Source organism: Macadamia integrifolia, chromosome 4, assembly GCF_013358625.1.
Source record: "Macadamia integrifolia cultivar HAES 741 chromosome 4, SCU_Mint_v3, whole genome shotgun sequence".
NCBI classification, from domain to species: Eukaryota; Viridiplantae; Streptophyta; class Magnoliopsida; order Proteales; family Proteaceae; genus Macadamia; species Macadamia integrifolia.
In genome coordinates, this window is record NC_056560.1 from 4,453,907 (window position 1) to 4,474,504 (window position 20,598).

The 20,598-nt window shown below is 40.9% G+C and overlaps 3 protein-coding genes across 4 annotated transcripts; 1 reads left to right on the forward strand and 2 right to left on the reverse strand.

The window, feature by feature from the left end:
- The first annotated feature begins 3,567 nt into the window (after positions 1-3,567).
- Positions 3,568-7,129, forward strand: LOC122075553 (UPF0051 protein ABCI8, chloroplastic-like). The gene is made up of 2 exons (XM_042640617.1): positions 3,568-5,090; positions 6,613-7,129. The coding sequence occupies exons 1-2, from the start codon at positions 3,657-3,659 to the stop codon at positions 6,829-6,831; spliced, it is 1,653 nt and encodes a 550-aa protein (XP_042496551.1). The 5' UTR covers positions 3,568-3,656; the 3' UTR covers positions 6,832-7,129.
- A 1,151-nt stretch (positions 7,130-8,280) lies between these two features.
- On the reverse strand, positions 8,281-11,629 carry LOC122075770 (proactivator polypeptide-like 1). Of its 2 annotated transcripts, none has more exons than XM_042640934.1 (7): positions 11,476-11,629; positions 11,163-11,273; positions 10,581-10,789; positions 10,245-10,493; positions 9,089-9,169; positions 8,937-8,996; positions 8,281-8,795 (listed from the first exon to the last, which is right to left on the reverse strand). In XM_042640934.1, the coding sequence occupies exons 2-7, from the start codon at positions 11,245-11,247 to the stop codon at positions 8,604-8,606; spliced, it is 876 nt and encodes a 291-aa protein (XP_042496868.1). In that variant the 5' UTR covers positions 11,248-11,273; positions 11,476-11,629; the 3' UTR covers positions 8,281-8,603. The 2 variants fall into 2 exon arrangements, with proteins under 2 accessions (XP_042496868.1, XP_042496867.1); XM_042640933.1 differs by having other exon boundaries at positions 11,439-11,565.
- A 1,839-nt stretch (positions 11,630-13,468) lies between these two features.
- On the reverse strand, positions 13,469-20,053 carry LOC122075096 (probable protein S-acyltransferase 19). The gene is made up of 9 exons (XM_042639995.1): positions 19,670-20,053; positions 17,600-17,713; positions 17,063-17,476; positions 16,260-16,328; positions 16,085-16,156; positions 15,825-15,953; positions 15,586-15,666; positions 15,280-15,480; positions 13,469-14,810 (listed from the first exon to the last, which is right to left on the reverse strand). The coding sequence occupies exons 1-9, from the start codon at positions 19,712-19,714 to the stop codon at positions 13,701-13,703; spliced, it is 2,235 nt and encodes a 744-aa protein (XP_042495929.1). The 5' UTR covers positions 19,715-20,053; the 3' UTR covers positions 13,469-13,700.
- Positions 20,054-20,598: the final 545 nt, after the last annotated feature.

Consider the following 20,598-nt stretch of genomic DNA (forward strand, 5'->3'; position numbering starts at 1 on the left):
TGGCTAGGAGTTTGTCAACCTCATGGTTGATGATGGTGTTCCGCTTAGTCACGAAGTTCCTGCGCTTCTGCTGGATAGGGTTGAAGCTAGGATTAATATCCAGACTGTGCTCGACTATGGCCCTGGAGATGCCGGGCATATCAGAAGCCTTCCATGCAAAAATATCAGAGTTTTCGCCGAGGAAGTTTAAAATCTAGTTGAAGCATTGGGAGCTCAGCAATGCTCTGAGCTGAACGGTTTTTGACAGCTAGACCTCAGTGATTGGGACAGTAAGCAATTGTTTTACTGGCTTGGCTCGAGTCAGGAGGCTTTCATCTCGACAATCAATAATTTCTATCATATATGCTATACCCGAGCATGGTTTCTTGATAGATTTTATGAAGTTGGCATAGCATTCCTGGGATTCCTTCTGGCTGAACTTGCATTCCCCAACTCCATTGCTGGTGGGAAATTTGACTTTCATGTGCTTAGTGGACACAATCGCCCCAAAGCCATTGAGACCAGGTCGGCCAAGGATTGCATTATAGGGTGAGACGATCTTGGCAACCATAAAAGAAACCATAGTAGTGGCTGTTTGAGCTCCCTGTCCAATGGTTACGGGCAAGTCTACAACTCTTTCTAGTTCTGTTGGTGTGCCTGAAAATCCGTACAAGGGTCCTGGAGCTGGCTTTAAGGTCCTAGTGCCAAGCCCTAGTTTTGTGAAGGCTTCGTAGGACATGAGGTCAACGGAGGCTCCTATGTCCACCAGGACCCTGTGGAATGGGTGGTTTGCCACCACTAATTGAATTACGACAGCGTCGTTGTGAGGCCAGTTCAACTCTTCCAGATCTTTGTCAGAGAACGTAATGAGTGGATCCATTCTGAGGGCTTTGACAAGTTGTTCTATGATGCATACGAACCACGCGTGTGCTTTAGATTTTTTGACTGATTCCACCATGGGTCTGCCCATGTTTGTTAGAATGGCTGGACCCACTGGCTGGTTATCATACGCGTCAGCTCGGTCCGTGATTGGTTCCTTCTGTGGCTCAGTAGTATCTTGGCTCGGCCTTGCATCATCTCTCCTCGGCTTGGGCCCGTTCCCTCCATATTTCTGCTTCAAATACTTGTTAAGGTATCCAGCCTTGATGAGCTCATCAATTTCCCTTTTTAGAGCTTGCAGTCTTCAGTGTCATGCCCATGGTCTCGGTGGTATCGGTAGTATCGGTTGGGGTTCCTCTCCTTTGGTTTAGCTGTCATTGGCCTAGGCCAGTGAAAATACTTCTGATCCTGGATCTCTAAGAGCAGGTTTGTTCAGGAATGATCAAGTTCATATCGCTTGGGTTCATCAGTGTCAAGAGGTTGATCTGTTCTATTCTTCTTCGGCTTGCGGGAATCGTCCCTAGGCCTCAGAGTCCTTTGCTTCTCCTTCTTTAACTGATCACCCCTGTCAGCTATCCCTCTGGCGTCCAGGACTTCCTCCATGTTGGCATATTGATTGCATCGTTTTAGCAGCTCGGGCATTGTTTCTGGCAAGTCAAGGGCCAGAGATTGGACCAGATCAGGGTGCATTACCCCGTTGCACAACGTGCTATACGCCACTCCTTCCAGTAGGTTTTTTACCTCCAGTGTCACCTTGGTGAATCGGGCAAGGAACTCTCTTATAGTCTCTCTTGCTTTTTGCCTTATGTTTATCACATTTTGTATAGTTTGCTTCTGCTTCATACTTGCTTGGAAACGTGTGAGGAACACTCTTGTCAGCTTTTTATAGTTGCGGATAGATCGGGGCTGCAAGTTTGACATCCATACCAACGCTGCTCCTTTTAATGAGGCTACGAAGGCTCGGCAGAGAATGACATTTGACCTACCACGAACCGTCATGGCCGAGCTGTAATACAACAGATGATTATAGGGATCCGTGGTGCCGTCATATCCATTGAAGACGGGTATCACAAAATTTGGGGGCAACTTGACGTCTATCAGTTCGTTGGATAGTGCATTATGGGCCGGAGTTACAGTTATGTTGGTCGGATGCCTTTGCCTCTGCATTCCTTCTACTCGCTCAGTGAGGCGTTGGATACGACTCTCCAGGTCGTCACTTCTCTCCTCCGCTCGGAGATCCGGGGATCGACGTGCCCTTTCACCTCTTCTGTGGCTTCTTCCTCGGCCTTGGTGACCACCAGGCCAATCCTGAGCTTGCCGTGGTGTGCCTCTGGTCGGCCTGATGGGCGAGTCCTCATCCCCATGGGGTTGTTCTCACCGAGCTGTCCTCTGAGAGTTTTTATGTTCTCTGTGCGGATGCACACCTCTAGTGAGTCTTTGAGGCGACAACTGGCGTCTTCCTACCGGGGGTGGGGGTCTATGGACATCATGTGTCTCTGGGCTCTGGTGAAGCACGGAACGACGAGATCTCCTATTATGGGCAGGAACGGGACCTTGCCTGTGCCCCTCGGTAGGAGAGCGGGGTGGTACCGAGTGAACAATGTGTGTTGTTCTAGCCGACCCCCTCCTTGCTGTTGATTGAGGGGTGACACTGTTGTCAAGAGTTTCGTCGTTGAGTTGTCTGCCCGGAACCAGCCTAGGCGGCTGAGCTAAACTAGTCCGTGGCACTGGAAGTGTCGAGCCGAACTGACGTATGAAGTCCCGCACTAGTGTGTTTGTCGCTAATAACTGTAGCTGCAGGCTCTGCATCTGCTCTTCCATGTTTGGATGAGTTACTCGAGATGATGGGACATGGCGAGATAGCTGAGGGTTTTGCTCGCGCTGATCCCCCTCTCCCTGGGCAACTTGAGCATCAGGCCTGGTTTGCTAGGTCCTCGTGGAGGGGTCTCTGTTAGGGCATTCTCTTGCTCTGTCGTTGGTGGTGAATGGGGACGTCCAAGGGGTAACTCGAGGGTAGATCTTATTGGTGTTTTCGTAGAAGAAACGACATTCTCACTCCTTAATTGCATTGGTCCAGGGTGACTTTGTGTAACTGTTTCCCACGGACGGCGCCAATCTGATGCAGCAAAAATTGACTGGATGATCTTCCCTGCATTTCCTGGTGCTCCAGCCGACCTGCACAGAAGAGAGGATAGGGGAGAGCCGGGTTGACCCAATATTGATCTCCTATGATGGAGGCTTACCTTGGTATTTACAGGTTGCTGATGGAGAGAGAAGGAAAGGCGTTTGTGGAGAGTCATGTTTAGCGTAGAGTCATTGAGGGGAGTGGCTTTGTGATTCTAGGAATATTTTGGGTTCCAGGGCATGTTTTGGGAATATTCCCCATTGATCTCGGAGGTGCAAGTCATGAGAGGGGTGGACACCTTTGATGATGTGTAGTGGTTAGAGTCCTACTCCTGTGATCAGGGATCACGTCCCTTGAATGTAGGAGTGGATGTGTGCACGTTTCTGGGTGCCTTATTTGGCTGTGCTGAGCCGAGGTGATAGGTCGGTTGAACCGAGGTGATTGGTTGGTGTGAGAAGAGGCCGAGGTGGTTACTCAGCACGAGGAGAGGCCAAGGTGGCTGCTCGACATGAGGAGAGGCCGAGGTGGTGGATCAATCTTCTGTTCAGGTTTGTATACACGAGGAAGGGGACATATGTTGCCTCATCAGGTGGTTAACCTTTTCTTCATCCAAGAGCCTCTCATCCCTTATTCTTCAGCTATTCCTCCCATCTGGCAGAAAGTGGACGCACCCATGGCTTCCGTTCTGGCTAACGGTACTTCGCTCTTCTCTCCTCAGTCACCTCCCGAAACTACGATGCCACTGAAAGCATCTTCTCATAAACTACAAACACTGAAGATCCTAAATAAGAAATTCATTAGTTCTTCAAGGGGCTTGAAGGTCCGGGCAGATCTCGAATCCATATCTGTCCCTTCTGATCGAGCTTCATCAACGGGTAAGACCACCTTAACCGATGATCCAATACAAAAATTCCTCAAAAGGGATTACAAATGGGGTTTTGTATCGGATATCGAATCGTTTTCGATCCCAAAAGGGCTCGCAGAGGCGACTGTTCGACTGATTTCTTCAAGAAAGGACGAACCAGATTGGATGCTTCAATATAGGTTGGACGCTTTCCAGAAATTCCTTAAAATGAAGGAACCCAAGTGGTCGGACAATCAATACCCTCCTATCGATTTCCAGGACTTTTGCTACTATTCAGAACCGAAGAAGAAACCTACGCTGAACAGCATCGAAGAGGCTGACCCAGAGCTTCTTAGGTATTTCGATAAGTTGGGGATTCCACTGAACGAACAGAATCGATTAGCCAATGTTGCTGTTGATGCCGTCCTGGACAGCGTCTCTATCGCTACGACCCACCGGGAGAAGTTAGCAGAGGCTGGTGTGATTTTCTGTTCCATATCGGAAGCACTTAGGGAGCACCCGGATTTGGTCAGGAAATTTTTAAGCAAAGTGGTTCCTCCAGAGGATAATTACTTTGCAGCCCTGAACTCTGCGGTATTCAGTGACGGATCATTCTGTTACATCCCCAAGAATACCAAGTGCCCAATGCCCGTCTCCACTTATTTTCGGATCAATGCATTGGAGACTGGGCAGTTTGAGAGGACATTGATAGTTGCTGAAGAGGGGAGCTTTGTAGAGTACTTGGAGGGTTGTACAGCACCTTCTTACGACCGGAATCAGCTCCATGCTGCTGTGGTGGAGCTGTACTGCATGGAGGGTGCAGAGATTAAGTATTCTACTGTGCAGAATTGGTATGCAGGGGATGAGGAGGGGCGTGGTGGGATTTATAATTTTGTCACTAAAAGGGGCATTTGTGCCGGAGCTCGGTCTAAGATTTCATGGACACAGGTGGAGACAGGATCAGCCATTACTTGGAAGTACCCAAGTGTTGTTTTGGAGGGTGATGACACAGTAGGAGAGTTCTATTCTGTAGCATTGACAAATAACTATCAGCAGGCAGATACAGGGACAAAGATGATACACAAGGGGAAGAACACAAGAAGTAGGATAGTCTCAAAGGGCATTTCTGCTGGTCATTCAAGAAATTGTTATAGGGGGCTTGTTCAGGTGCAGTCGAAGGCAGAGAATGCTCGGAACTCCTCCCAATGCGATTCAATGCTTATTGCTGATAATGCTGCTGCCAACACTTACCCTTACATTACGGTACTTTTCAGTCACTTACAAATATATCCTCCTCACCTTGCATATTCAATGCACCCTTGTTGTTTTGTCTAATGGTATTTCCAGTTCGGCTCAAGTGCTGAAGGCTCATGGATGATTTTTCCCATATTGTATAAATTATGCTGGAGGAAAAATTGTCCTTTTGGGACTTTGGAGCTGCTTCTTTCTATTATCGTTTGATATATAACTATGGAATGAAAGCCATGCTGCAGAAAAGAACAAAAAATAAAAATAAAAATGAGGACTACTTGTTGTGGATGTGAGGAAATAAAAAGATTTCTCATCTAAGAGAGGTTAAAAAAAGTGGTGTTTTTGTGTATGGTGGGGACGTTAGTGATAGAACGAAGTTTTGGAAAAACCGGTATTGCAGGAATGAACTGCGTACCTGGGATGTACCGAAAGTTGCATGTGCATGTAGTTGGATAACTAGCTTTTGGATTGTTATAAGGCATTTGCTTGGGATTGTTTTATACTCTTAACATCACAAGACAACTTGGTGGCGAGTGCTTAAAAAAGGATAGTACATACCCAATACATCAGGCATGCTACATCCTTCGGAAAAAGAAGCAAATTAAGCTTAATTTATTTTTCCTCATTTGATGGACAAATAAAGGCTAATACTTTTTCTTGGTGAGATATAATGGTACATCCAGTAACAGCCATGAACTAACGTTCATCTTTTCTTATGTACTTTGACTGTTCTATATGTTTCTATCTTTCCCTGTCTAGATTTATGTGTTACTATGTCATACTCCCTGCCAATTTTGTTAAGAAGTTGGGAACACTAAACTTGGTCTATCCAATATGGTTAGAAGTCGGTAATATTTTGATGTGAAGTTGCAAACTACCATGTTCCTCTTCTGGTGGGATTTTATATTATCAGGGAAGAGAGTACCTTAAGTTGCCAGCATAATAATAATGATACCTTAATAAGCGCATGTGCTTCCCTCATTCAAGCTTTTGGATCACTACCTCAACACTGACTGCTGAGTACCTGGGCTCTGGGCACACAAATGATGTATGTGAAGATGGTTGTAGAACAAGCTATTAGTTTCATCTAAGAGATAAATTTTGGTCAACAATCAAACTGATTTAGTTTGGAAACAGCCTCCACTGCTAAGCAGGGGGTAAGGCTGCGTTCATTTACCCCTCCCAGACCCTGCAGTAACAGGATCCTCGTGCACTGGGTTGTTCTTTATCAAACTGATTTAGTGACTAGCTTGTTCTACCTATGGATTTCTATCTTCTTGCAGTGCCTTATAACGACTAGGATCACCTAACCTGGTTGACCTGGATTACTTAGTTCATTGGTGGAAGGTAGGACATGGGTTTTAACATGTGGATGTGTTGTTTTCTGGTTCCTTCTTTTTTTTTTTCCGGTTATATTTATATCCTGGGAATTTTTGTATTGATTTAAGGCAAGTCGAATTTTTCTGCGAGGATGAACTTTTGTAGTAACCTCCTATGCTTGTGTTTAGTGGATTAACGCCATTGGTTGAAACAGGTGAAGAACCCCACAGCTCGTGTTGAACATGAAGCTAGCACTTCCAAAATTGGTGAAGATCAGCTATTCTACTTTCAGCAAAGGGGCATTGACCATGAAAGGGCTATGCGAGCCATGATTTCTGGGTTTTGTAGGGATGTCTTTGAAATGCTTCCTGACGAGTTTGGTGCTGAAGTGAACCAGCTCATGAGCTTGAAGCTTGAGGGGTCAGTGGGTTAAGATCGACTATGACAGTATGACCAGACACCGTTTCTGTGCTTGATAGATTTTCACATTGGTTTAGAAATAAACCACTTTGTAGGTATCCATTGAATATATATAGAATAAAATGAAAGTGATTATAGGTATGGTGTTTGTTAGTTGAGCTCTTCAAGAATGGCGTAACGTAATGCTGTTTACCTGGCGTTAACCAATTATTGTAAATTATTTGATCACTAGATGATTTGGAGAACTGTACAATTCTTTTCTTGTATTGTTAATTAATTATGTATATAAAGCACTGATATTTCTGCTTGGATGGTGGATGCCTTAAACCCTGAACTAATGTGGCAGGTGTAGGTCTGGCTCCTCTCAGTTTCTAAGAAATGGTGATATCCAGTAAAGTGAAGGGAGAATATAACTTGTAACCTTGATTCAGTAACAGACTAAATAAAAAAAAATTGATGAAAAGATGATAATCTAAACCCTTTCAAAGTACCTCTATAATAACTAATAGCAACTGAAAAAATTTTCCTGCCTCTGCTCTAATAACGTTCCTTCTTCTTCACCCGCTTGCTTATGAAGCTTGTGAACCAAGTGCTGCTATTGTGAGTGGGGATGCAGGATGACCAGGCTTTTGCTCCTGTGAGTTATTTTTATGGGTTGTAATTGCTCGATTCATGAGAGAGAGCTCTTCCTCGGCCCCATTGTCTTGGCTTTCTTAGTTTTTGTCTTTTGAGTACCATGGTCTTGGCTTGTTTCTCTAGCAAGGTTTCTTGAGCCTTCTTCTGAATCAGGTAACATCTTATATTCCTGCCATTATTTTCTTCCTTTTAGTTGATAGTAAAGAACCAAAGGTTGTCGCTTTTATGTCCATTTGTATAAAAATCATGTGGGGGCTTTTTATTTTTTATTTTTAAGAGCTCTTGTTATCTTAATTTTCTTTGGCTGCATTGGTTTTCTGTTTGGGGTTATTGCTGTTGTTCAGAGATGATCGTCTGATTCGCTTTTAGTTGCTTCTTTCTGTAGATATTTTTGCTCGTAAAAAACAGTAAAATATATATCTGCTACCTTCATTAACCTCTATGTTCCCAGTTTTGTGATTGTGTTTATTTTTTTCGCTTTTTCTTTTTCTTTTTTTCTTCCCTTCAGCTGAAGGGGAAAAATTATTTTGTTTATCTTTGTAGCTATATGTTGAAGGGGAAAAATCATTTTGTTCATCTTTGTAGCGATATGATGGATACATATTTAGGTGTGAGTCGTTTGGCAAATGTTTAGAATCTAGAAATGGAGGATACTGGTATTGGTAGGGTTTTAGATTGAGACACATTTGGCCAACTTTAACAGACACTACTTTTTCAATTGAAATTTTTCTATATTTTTGTATAGTGTACTGTTGAATGCCATTTTCCTTTTTAATTGAAGGAGAGAAAATTTAACAAAGTCGAGAATCTTAAGGGCTTATAAGGATTCACACTTGAATACTTGATATTTGAAGATGCTACTATCATAAGAGGTGTACATCCTTATATTTCACCTTGACAAAGATAATACTCTCAAACCTAAAAGGGTAGCGTAGTTGGTGAGCAACGAACTTGATACGAGCCGTAAATTCGGACGTTCTAAGTTCAACTCCCACTAAGCATACCTTAAGCCACTCACACGGGGTACTTTGAGAAAGTATAGGAAGTGACTGCTTAGCGTGAATAACAATCACTGTCTATATGACATGTTTATCCTTATAACATTCATCCTTCATGGCAACATGCCATTGTGGCAAAAGCAGTGAGAATTCATTTGGAAAGCGCATCATTCTTGGAGCTGGTTGGCAACTCTATAAGTGGGCGAAAACTTTCTACGATCTTGAGATTGTTGCCAGTCAAGGGTTTGCAAATATGAGCCATGCTGCACAAGTCATTGGTGTTCAGGTATTTCTCAAGATTTTCCAAAATCAGAGGACCATATTTCAGAACCATTCTTTTGCACTGCAAATAAAACAAAGTCCCAAATTTGCAACATGTCAAGTGGGGAGGAGAACAATATTAGCATCTATAAGATCTCACTGATGACTGATGGATCAGAGTTCAAGCATAAGAAAAAACAGGGGGGGGGGGTGGTTAACTTACTTCTTTTATGTTGTTATCAACATTTTCGCAAGCCTTGAGAAGAATCCTCATTACCTTTATCTGCAAATTAAGAGAAAAATCTTGAATTGATCCGTCAGGAATCAAGAACAAAAGTTTAACTTGCATTCTTATGTTCCATACAAAGATTTCACCTTCATCTTGGGGTCCTTCAAATCATTACGTATATCTTTTATAGCAGTATGACATGCATCACAGCTTTTGTCATCTGACATCTGAATTACAAAAATTGGCAACATTAGCTATATATGGCAGAAGACAAGCTAAATCTTCAATAACGTACCTCATTGTTCCTCCTCATAAACTTCCATCTTAATTACCAGCATTTTAGGAATTGTCTTGACGATTATCTTAAAAGGATGAACCAAAAAGAAGACAATTCTTTTGCCTTTTTCATTTTCCCCAAAAACGAAAGGGGCATGAATTCATATATTATATTAAGCACAAATCAGTCTAGTTACTTGTTGCAGCCTTCAAAATTATTTATGAACCTCCCCCCTCCCATATAACAATCTTCAGCATTAATTTGCACAACTCAAATGGTATGAATTAACAAAGAGTCGGAGTATATGATAAACAATCCTTCCCCCACCCCGTGCTTGAAAGGAAAAGGAAGGTGGGGGTGAAGCAATCCTATAATGTATCAACACATTAATTATGTCCTCTCAGTTTTGCAAGGTTCAACCAACTATCAAAGCTGAATCATAAAATATGAAAAGCTCAACAGTCAACTCCAGGTCTTAAAATAGATAATGTGTAATTAGTGCTTGAGGACATTGGACAAAGAAATAAAATTTCTTCCTTGTCGCATTTTCTACAGAGGGTAAAAAAATGCAATTAGCCAGACTTCACTAGTTCAGGGTTTTCAAACCATTGAAGTTAGCCTGGGCAACAAAGAGCTAAGGTGGTCTCCAGAAAGAAGGTAAAAAGGAAGGAACAGTGGCATCAAGGACTGAGATGGTGGCAGCACCTAACCTCCAGAAGAGAAGCACAAAAATTGAATATGAGACATTAGATAACTACCTACGTCTTCCCTATACATTGCCATCCCAATAATCACCATCAAGGCTTTTATTTGCCCTGACCCCTTGAACAGCAAGGCTGCCTAGGCAACTCCTTGACAACACTTAATAAGTTCATCTTCCAATGCATAACTTAAAATTTGAGGGAAGAGACAGAGAATCCACAAGGAGGAGAAAGAGATTACAAAAACTTGAAAGCTCCATGACACTGAATTCATTGCAACACACAAAGCCAGAAGTGAGAGCACATGGTTGAGCTTTTATCTACCTTATTAGTGAACTTCTGTAACATAGAGGAGGAAATCTGCTCTTTAGGCAGAAGCCTGGTGTTTACTGCAGGCTTACTCAATAACTCACGGTCTAGATATAACTGTAGATTCTTGCCAAAGCTTAACATTGGAAGGGTATTGGCATTTGAAGGGCACAACCCTGTACTGTTGCATAGATTTTCTTCACTGAAGTAGTCTTTAAGAAACACAATAGCTTGATTGATGTTTGTCTCTAACATCTCAACACACTGCAATGTAAACCAATAATAAAATCAAGACGTAAGAATACACAGAAAATGCTCTCCGACATCAACAATCTCAAAGAAGTTTGATACCTTTACTTGTATATCTGAAGGAAGGATATGACAAGCATCATTCACAAATGTACTAACTTTCTCCAATAACAATGGGTCACTCAAGGCTTTCACAATTTCTTTTGATACTTCCAAGCATGAAAGACAGATAAACTCCGGTGATAACCTTTCGGAAGACTGGACTACAGGCTGGATTTGGACAGAGTTCACACCAATATCAGCTAATTTTCCTGCATATAATAGTGGCCCAAAACCAATCTTTTTAAGAAACTAAGTATGGTAAAAAACTTAATGATCAGTGGCAGATAAATGCTTTTTCACTAAAGCACCGAAGAAAGACTTCATTACACCTATAAACAACTGGGGAAAAAAGAAATGCTTGGCACCTCCTAGATTCCTTTCAATCAAAATGGGGGGATTTAAAAAAATAAAAATAAAAATTGTGGAACCTAAGCAAGGCTGCAATTCAGCTGAAACCTCTACATACAGGGAGCAGCTTTATCTAATCGTTTAAACACACCTGATATCTATGAGATGCTTATGATATCATGAAACACCAGACCACCAGAATAACTAGATGGCATTCTTATCTACTTTTCTCACCTGAATCCGAGAATACGTGCCTTGCATCCACGTACAACAATGAAACAAGCAACGCAAAGAGTAAAGGTACGATCCTCATATTCATCTCTCACCAATTTTGCCGATAAAATCCTGCCAAAAAAATATATATAGATATATATCAGTCTTCTTGATTCACCTACATTTATACAATAAGATCACATCTGAAATCAAAACCCAGAAACTTAAACGAGTTCGCAACCCGATTAAAAGCATCAAACATATAGGAACTTCTAATCAAAACCCAGAAAATCTAACCTTCTTCAATTACTAAATCGAAACAAAAAAATTTAACCTTCTTCAATTACTAAATCGAAACAAAAAATGAAAATCCTCCCTTGGGAAAAAGAGAAATGCCCGGAAAAGACCAGTATTCCTTTCGTAGGTCTTTTCTTTCAAACCGAACTTTGCTTTCAACGGATAAGGACTTTGTGTCTGCACTAATGCGATCTGGGCCATTGAATAGGTAGCTGATGCTGACTTAATGTAAAACCGTATGATAGAATGACCTTTTATCTTGACTTATGATCTTGGTCCTCTGATTTCAGTTTGTCTAAATCATTCTAACAATCGACTTAGGGTAGTGCAGCCTGAACCAATCAGACCGACTGGTTCAGTCCAGGCCAAACCAAACTGCACTCTCAATGCTTTGGTTTCGGGTTAAGGTTTTATGGAATTGGTAACGGAAAGCGAATTGGAAAAACTAAAACAAAAAAAACAGACTGAACCCGATAAAAATTTGAGACCGGACCAACAGTAATCAGATAAGAAACCCAAAACCCCAACACCAGGATTTTCCCATTAGTTTCTAATTTAATTCTAAACCTGAAACAGGACCAAACCAGACCAGACCTAACCTGATGGATAAGAAACTGGACTAAAACCAAAAACTTCCTGTTAGAGCAAACACCAAGAAATACAAAAAATAAACAGTCAATAGATCTGCAAAACATAGAGATTTAACGAGGTTCACATAACGATGTGGTGTGCTACATCCTCGGGCAAAGAAGCAGATGTTTCAATATGCAGAAGAGAGATTACACCCAAATAGCGGCGGAAAAACTCGTCCTGAAACTCTAGCTCGAAAAACTCCCCAAAATATAATGACTTTCTCAACGAGACAACAGTACATTATATACTCCAAGTCACGGGTCGACCCATCGGGTCACAGTCTATCAGCCCAACCCCTCTACTTCTATCACAGATCTCAGAAAACTTCTCATTCGGATTGCCACCAAAATATGTTGGAGCGGATCAATCTTCAAAATGGGTCAAGAATTCGAGACAAACTTAACAATTTCTCAATGGTATGCTTTTGGGTTGGTCTAGTAACAAGCTGAAACTGGTTCAACCTGACTAAAACCAGATCGAACCAATGGATTGACACCCTTACAATCAACAAATAGAATGGATGTAATCGTGTAAATGATATTTTACATAAAAATTTCCTCCATGTAAAATTTGCATATTTTTTCATGGAGAAAAAATGACAAATCTTTGTAACAATAATAATTTACCTTTTTTTAATTTTTCATGTTCAAGATAGGATAGCAATGTTAAACTGGAAAGGAAGATCATTCCAATTGGTTCGATTGGCTTCAGATTCAACCTCTGGAGTCCATATCCGAAATGTCTGTCACCTGAGATTTTGGAATGGCGACCTACAGGGATTAGTCTATGGATCTTAAAAATTATATCCCTTGATCCATGTTTGATATGACATACCCCAATAAGGTTCTGCTGCTAACTGCTGTATATCAAACAATAGAGCAAAGTTCCAATTTCCAGCCTTCGAAGTTCTCATTCTGAAGTTGCTCAATTAAGCCCTTATTTAGGTTGGAGATGAATCAGGAAAAATATGAACTGCAACATGAAATTCGAAAGAAAGAAGAAGTTCGCACCAAAAATAAAAAAGCAGATGCAAGCAGATAGAAGATGGAAACTCCTCACAAACTATCTGCAACCACTTTGATTTGCTAAATACAGTCCAAACCTAGAATGAAACAGGATCAAGCTACTGAAATTGAATGGTTTACATGGAACTAGCTGTAGGGGAATGGTACATCTTTTTCTTCTTTTGCTTTTGTAGCAATAAATGATACACTTGAGTTACAAATCTATCAGAGATGCCCAATGGAAAAAAGTGAGACAGATTTTGGATGAAAACAATTTGGTGGAATGTTCAAAAAAATGCCAAAACCTTCATATCACACCCACCACCCAACAGGCGACCAACCCGGAGGGCCCCCCCAAAAAAAAAAAAACCACAGATTTACAGCCACAATGGAGCAGAATTTAAGAACAGTCGTGCCTGCATCTTTGAGGGGACCCAAAGGTCACCACTCAGACTGCTTCCTATCTGAGAGCTGCAGTTATAACTTGGAAGTTTCTCATGTTAAAAGCGTGTCCACATAAGAAGTTAACTGTGACTGGTATTGATTCCGTCCCCCTTCATCTCCAAAATTGGAAGGACAAATCCACCAACATCAAGGGACAACCTTTGAAGCTTTATGATCCAAACTACCCCGACTCTGACGATGGATTTCTCTCTAAACCTGTTGGAGTGAACACAGGTAACTGGTTTGAAGTCACACCCCTTCCACCTCTAGCTTCACGGGGCCAGTTGGATACCACCCTCTCTTGTTCTGGTCTCAAACTAGGGTTTGTTCCACTTCTTGGACCATCCTTAACTGGGACACTCAAAAGAGGACCACCAAAGAAAATAGACTCTCCTGTGTACATCAGTTTCTCTGACCGCTGCACAGAAGCCTTGGCCGTAGCAGATGATTCTGTGGGTGGAACAATAGGTCTCCTACTAGAATTGCTTGTTTCTGCATGAGTATTTGCGTCTCCAACTTGCACTGAAGATCTAATTCGGGCCTCCAGGGTGGATTCAGCAATCCTTGCCGATACAGGGACTGAAATATATCTACCAGCCTCTTGGTCCCACACAACAGATGTTCTTTTACCATCTCTAAGAAGAGAAGAAGATGGAGCCTGTAACAACAAGGGATCAGTACCACTACTCTTTTGTATGATCTTGTCATCGAACCCTGAGGAATTAGGATGGAATACTGAGTTGTCAAGATTGGTGTTAGGAAAAGATGCTCTAGCAGTAGCAGAAGGTCGCTCTTGAGCAAAGCGGGATACTGCACTTGTGGGATTAAACAGACCTAAAGGGTGCTCTTGCGGGAGAGGACTAAGGGTGACCGACTCATGGATATGGCTTGGACTGCTGAAGCTGCTCACACTTTGAGTCCCAGTTTCATATTCATCTTTGCTACCGTGACTTGGTGCATATGAATTCCTCAAAGGAGATAGTCTTATGTCACTCTTGGTGTCTTTGTTTAGTCCCATGTCGGTGCTCATACTACTTCTGCCACTAAGATTTCCACTGGAGCTGATATCAGTGTCAGGCAAACGGCGGTTTTCAACTGGCCGGAGAACAGAAGAAGATGCCCTAGCTTTAGCTGCCACTCGCATTGCTTCATTTGAATCCAACTTTGCAAGCTTCCAAGCACTAATCCTGACAGGCCTCTTGGACTTGTTCCCTCTTTCTGCAAACCCGGCAGCATCCGGATCAACAGTTGATGGTACCATTCCAGGTTCTAAGTGAGGAATAATTTCATCCTGATGTGACCAGTTTGAATAAAAAAGTCACCCAAGTAGAAAAAGAAAAGAGAATAATAAAGCTACCCAACTAAGAAAAAGAAAAGAAAAGAAACAGATCAGAGGGTTATACAACTCTGTTTTGAACAAGCAAGTCAGTGGCCAACCAGCCAATGACTCCACCAGGGGGAGCTACACACACACACACACACATAATTTTCTTTTCTTCTTTTTTTCCTATTTTCAATATAAGATCTTTAGACCTCAACCCCAACATCAAATAGATGTACATATTTTCTGAAGAAGGTAATGATCCAGTCCGGTGAATTTCTTATGCAAACCCCTACTTCAAAGTTCAAACCCACTAAATGAAGGACATTAGGACACATGACACCACTTCATGCATAAATGTTATGGACCATTTATAAGTTCTGATTGCCAGAAATTGTAGTTCATAACCAAAAGTAAAGTTTATTCAGAATGATTTTACCTGATAATCGACAAATACCCTTGGAGGTGTACACCATGCACCCTTGTATTGCAGACCCAGAGAACTTCCACCACTTAAGCCAGTTGTAGCAGACCCAGTTGGAGAATAAACAATATTTGGCATTTCCTCATCTACAGATGCCCCTGCAGGTGCCTCACTCATAGCCCTCATTGCCACAACATACTCATAAGTAGTAATACCCTGATGTGAACAAAGAAAATGAAAGAATTAAAAAACACAAAATACTGTGAGAACTGATATATCTAATTAAACGCAACAGAGACCAAAATTTTCCCAATATCTGACCTTTCTGATAAGAATCATGTGGAAAAAGAAAAGTTCACCCAGAGGGAGACAAGCCAGCAACGAAACTACCGTACATACAGCCTGCACACGAGGAATTTTATATTAGTACATGAAATCTCCCGTACACAGCCCGCTAAAAAGATGTACCAATCCAAAGTACTTCACATTAACTATCATAGCACTGAAATGGTCTACCAGATAGATGTAGAAGTACTCTAGAGTCAACAAAACAGACATACCACAACAGCTGCAAATGGGGCACGAGAGAAACCATTGCCAAGCCTGTCTATAATTTGATTCTCCATGTTCCCTTTATCCACAAAGCAACGGACAAAGACAGCAATACCAACTCCAGCTTCAATTACAAGCTAAGCAAGAGAAGAAGGGGAGCCAACTGTTAATCAAATTATCATGAGAGACTTAAAAATTATTGTTACCAAACAACAATGGAGGCTTAAGAATTATTGTTACCAAACAACAATGGAGTTTTAATGCATACCCAAATGAGACTCGTAGCCATAAGGCATATAAAAGTTACATAATTTTTTCTTCCCACACAATTGTTAAGCCACTGCACCAAAAGAACAGGCATTATCAATTTTGGACGCACATATTAATCCTCAATCGTGCTGAGAAATGATTTCACATTAGTTTGTTCAAAGCACAGCCCATACCCGACAGTGGTGATCAAATCCATCAACACATTTATCACAACTTCTACAGTGTTTACTGTACTTGCGCACCTGCAATATGAATAGGAGCATATAAATGATACATGAAACAAGAGCCATCAACGGATTTTATTGCACAAGTCCTATTTATTTCTGTATCAAATAAATTAGAGTGCAGAACTTCCATCAGAAAACGAACATACGAGTACAAGACTGGCAAATATTTTCTTTTGTAGATCTATTCTCCAGAAACTTTGATGTGGAGGGATGCAATGTGAAAAGTGGACTTTAATGAAGCACAAATGGAGTAGGTAATTTTCTCTCGATAGAGAAGACAATTACAGTGATTGATGTTAAAGGAACGTCTTAAGTGCATCTAAAACTAAACATCAGTTTCACACTTCAATTTGAAGTATATGGTATGGTAAAAATAAAAGAAAAATCTCCAAGAAATCAAGCTATTAAAACCTTGAAGAAACCTTCTCAATCATGAAAACAACAGTAAACCATTTGATAATTTTGATGATATTGCACTAATAAGACCCAGAATGTCATAATTATCATTTTAGTTGCTTGAGATCCCTAAGAGGACTCTCCCAGCTTCTTCACATATATATTCTTCCCACATTTTCCCACCGGAACTAAGCAATGATCAATGGCCTTTATACGGAAGCATGGCACAACAAAAATGGTTGAAAAGATGACCAGATGTTACAATTTTACGATTGTAAAGATACAGGTTAGTAACTTTGTCACAGTAATCAAACTCAATTATGACAAGGAAGAAATAGCCCTGGGGGTACTACCTCAGCATTGCATAACGTACAGAATAAAGCATCTTCCCCAGTGGCTTGCTGCTCACTGGATCCTCCATTTTTGAAGCAATCTTCATGTACAAATATTGCACAGCAGAGCCCTCCGATGTTGAAGTAATCTGATGATCTTCTACCCGCAAGGCCTTCTGGAATCTCCATAATCTCAGATTCTCTAACTGAACCTTTCTTACTATAATCAGCTGTTATGGAGCTTCTAGAAGCAGATGATGGAGAAGAATGCACTCCAGTTCCAACTTCACCAAAATTAGCAGGCACATTCCTACCTGATAACCCCAGATTTATATTGGGCTTATTTGTTAGCTCCCCATTAAATTTTGACATAATTCCAGGGTCGGCAGGGTTAATTGCTGTACTACGGACATAAAGAATGAAAACAAGGAGTGCCTGCAGCACAAAATTGAGAGAAAAAAATGGAACATGAAGCCATAACAAATAATGAAAGTTAGCATCCTCATATGAGAGAAACAATGGAATCCCGGGAAAACCAGTTATACATCAGTTACATACCACAGGAGTGTAAGTGGCGATTGCAGCATATTCCCAAATATGGCCACCAAGGAATGGTGCAAAGAAGGCATAGTATGCAACAACTAACAAGCAAAATACCGTAATTGCAACAACCTATCCAAGGAAAAAACACAGGCAAAGGACGCATGAGTCCCTACGCAGCCAGAAAGGAGGGAACAAAAAAAATGAAATTATTGATCAAGAATATTTCAATCTTAGACTACTAAAAAAATCTAAATTCAAGACAACAAGGTGACTAAAGCTCACAAATGAAAACACGTATTGAGAAATTGTAATATGTGAATTAATGACTTCCCGAATACAATTCAATCTTAAACGATAATTGATAAATGAAATGGAGGAAAAAAATGTATACAGGAAAGAGGAATATTGTATTCTAACCAACAGTTTCTCCACATCCCAATTTTGCACTGCTTCAAATCATTCTCAAAAAAATGGGTTATTTAACAGATTGCCTCTACAGATTATTAGCTTATGGTAACATGACCATCCAATCCAAACCCCAAATTAGTCATATATGTTCTCATATCAAAATAAGGCCAAGGGATAAGCGACTGGCGATTCTTTTGCAGTAACATTCTGGAGAAAAAGATTAACAGAGATAAATCAGCATGGGTACTATCAAAAGAAGGCCTTTTTTTAATGTTTCATTTCCAACTAATCATACATAATATGATAGAAAGAAAAAATTCTGGAGAAAATGGGTAAATGTGTCTCTGTTCCAAAGTTGATGAAAGCATGGAGGCGGCAATAGAAATTTGACGAGTATATGTAGCATCTGAAAACCCAAGTGGAAATGATGGATGGCTGGTTTTGAGTTAGGACATTTCCTTATAACAGAAATGTTAGCAGCAGGCAATGGTAAGCTTCCTCCAAATAGGAGGCATGGAGTGATCATCTCCCAAACAAAAAATGCTCATAAGCAAAATCACTTTTTTCTTACTTTGCTAATAAGTCACTAGAGTAACTGGAAGAGAAACAAGGCAAGATTAGACAATCCATCTTAGGCCTGGCTTCCCCATCTCTCAAAGTAAAAGCTATGCCTTCCATTGTTGAAAACACCATAGTCCCAACTCGTATGAACAAAACCATAGGATCCAAAACTTTGTGGAAAATAAAATCTCATATTCAATGAATTCATAGCAGAAAGAAATTTAATTCAACACAAAACCAGAAGGTTAAAGTCTAAAAAAAAAAATAGAAATAAACTATGGCACATGGTTATATTATCATTAACTAAGGAAATGGCTGTCAGGATATTAACCTTAAATTCACAACTACAGGAGAACTTTGTAACTGATGATAGAAAATGTCAACTCAAAAATGAAATTAACAGAGCAAAGTAGAACATTCCCAACCCCCCCTTTTCCACAAACGCAATGAGAAATACCGTCAGTAGTCAACGAAACTAAAATAAAACAAGCAAACCACCAAACCCATGCCCAAAAAAAACCCTCAAGGTGAATACAGAAGATACCCATTAAACTAAGTTGAGCAAAATGTAATTCCGCCTCCATCAAAAGAAAATGGAAAAAAAGGGTCATTCTGTCACAAACATAGAAATGGCAAAGACAAACAAAATGTAATTCCGCCTCCATCAAATGAAAATGGAAAAAAGGGTCATTCTGTCACAAACATAGAAATGGCAAAGACATAAACAACAACTGCATTCTTACAAAAGAAAGTGATTGATAAGATTTTACCAACTGAAAGAGTTGGAAAATGAAAATCGAAATGACATTCAGTTGATTCGTACAACACTCACAAAACCCATTAAACATACCATCTATTAAACCTTCTTAGAAGTACTTTAATGGGTTTTCACCGGGTAAAATAGAGGCATCAATTCTAGTTGAAAACCATAAAAAATGGAGAAAAAAACCTGAAAACTGAACTCTACACCTTCTCCAAGAATTATGAGAAACCCAGACAGAAATTATTTAACAGATCCCACATCATCCAATTGCAGTATGAGCAAAACCTCAGTCAGCATTTCAAATCAAACAGTCAGCTGACCCAAGCAAATGAACCCACCAAAGAAAAACAAACCTGGAAAGTGTGAGCAGGAAGTTGCCAGCCATGGCGCCTCACCATAACTGCTGATATGTTTCCGCAGCCAAAACCGAAGCACTGGCCGATCCACCACAGATCAGAACACCAGGAAGGAAAAAAACAAACCCTAAGGGCTGGAGAGAAACGGACACCAAAGTCCCACTCCCTCTCTTTCTGCGTAGCCTTGGAAGCCTGAACTCCAGAGTCAGTCAGTCAGCAGAAAAATAGAACTAAAAACTAAAGAATAAAATAGTATCAGCGGTCTCTCAAATCGAGAGGGACAGACCCAAATACAGGGAGAGAGAGGAGAAAAGATTGAACTTAAGAAGACAGAGAACCCAACACCGTTGACGTTTTAGGTAACTGGATTTTTTTTTTTTTTTTGGTAGAATAGGTAACTGGATTACTGGTAAGGAAGGTAGAAACTTTAATTCCAGGCCTTTTCCCAAGGAGAGAGAGAGAGAGAGAGAGAGAGAGAGAGAGAGAGAGAGAGAGAATAGTGGAAAGTGGGAGCCCACCAAAAATATTCCCTTGAATTTCCCTCCTGGAGATTATCTTTTCACGACAAACAAACATGGACAATCCTGGGCCAGTCTGGTGCACTACTACCCTCATGGTAACAATTTGTATTATGCTTCTCATGGTAACAACTCTGATGTTAACCAGAAACAGAGTAAACAACTTTGAAATACAATCTGTCCAATGCCATGGGACCCCTGAAGATGTGGTAGGCTAAAAATGAGTCCAAAAAGATGATGTTAGCTCTCCAGGGCCAGGCTCCAACCCACCCTGTACCTGTAGGGACAAACCCTTATTTATTGGGTTATCAACTATCAAAATCAAAGCCAGTTTTTGCATAAGATGTCCAGCTTGAAGACCTCAAGAGTGTATTTTCTTTAATCCTAAGCTTTAGGTAGAGGGATCTT

Coding starts and splice junctions, on each gene's coding strand:
- LOC122075553 (XM_042640617.1), top strand. CDS start 3,657: ATGGCTTCCGTTCTGGCTAACGGTACTTCGCTCTTCTCTCCTCAGTCA. Junction 5,091..6,612: donor ACACTTACCCTTACATTACG/GTACTTTTCAGT, acceptor TGGTTGAAACAG/GTGAAGAACCCCACAGCTCG.
- LOC122075770 (XM_042640934.1), bottom strand. CDS start 11,247: ATGAATATGAGGATCGTACCTTTACTCTTTGCGTTGCTTGTTTCATTG. Junction 9,170..10,244: donor TACAGAAGTTCACTAATAAG/GTAGATAAAAGC, acceptor TTTGTAATTCAG/ATGTCAGATGACAAAAGCTG. Junction 8,997..9,088: donor TGAAGGACCCCAAGATGAAG/GTGAAATCTTTG, acceptor CTTAATTTGCAG/ATAAAGGTAATGAGGATTCT.
- LOC122075096 (XM_042639995.1), bottom strand. CDS start 19,714: ATGGTGAGGCGCCATGGCTGGCAACTTCCTGCTCACACTTTCCAG. Junction 15,954..16,084: donor TGGCTACGAGTCTCATTTGG/GTATGCATTAAA, acceptor TCTCTTGCTTAG/CTTGTAATTGAAGCTGGAGT. Junction 15,481..15,585: donor ACATGATTCTTATCAGAAAG/GTCAGATATTGG, acceptor TGTTCACATCAG/GGTATTACTACTTATGAGTA.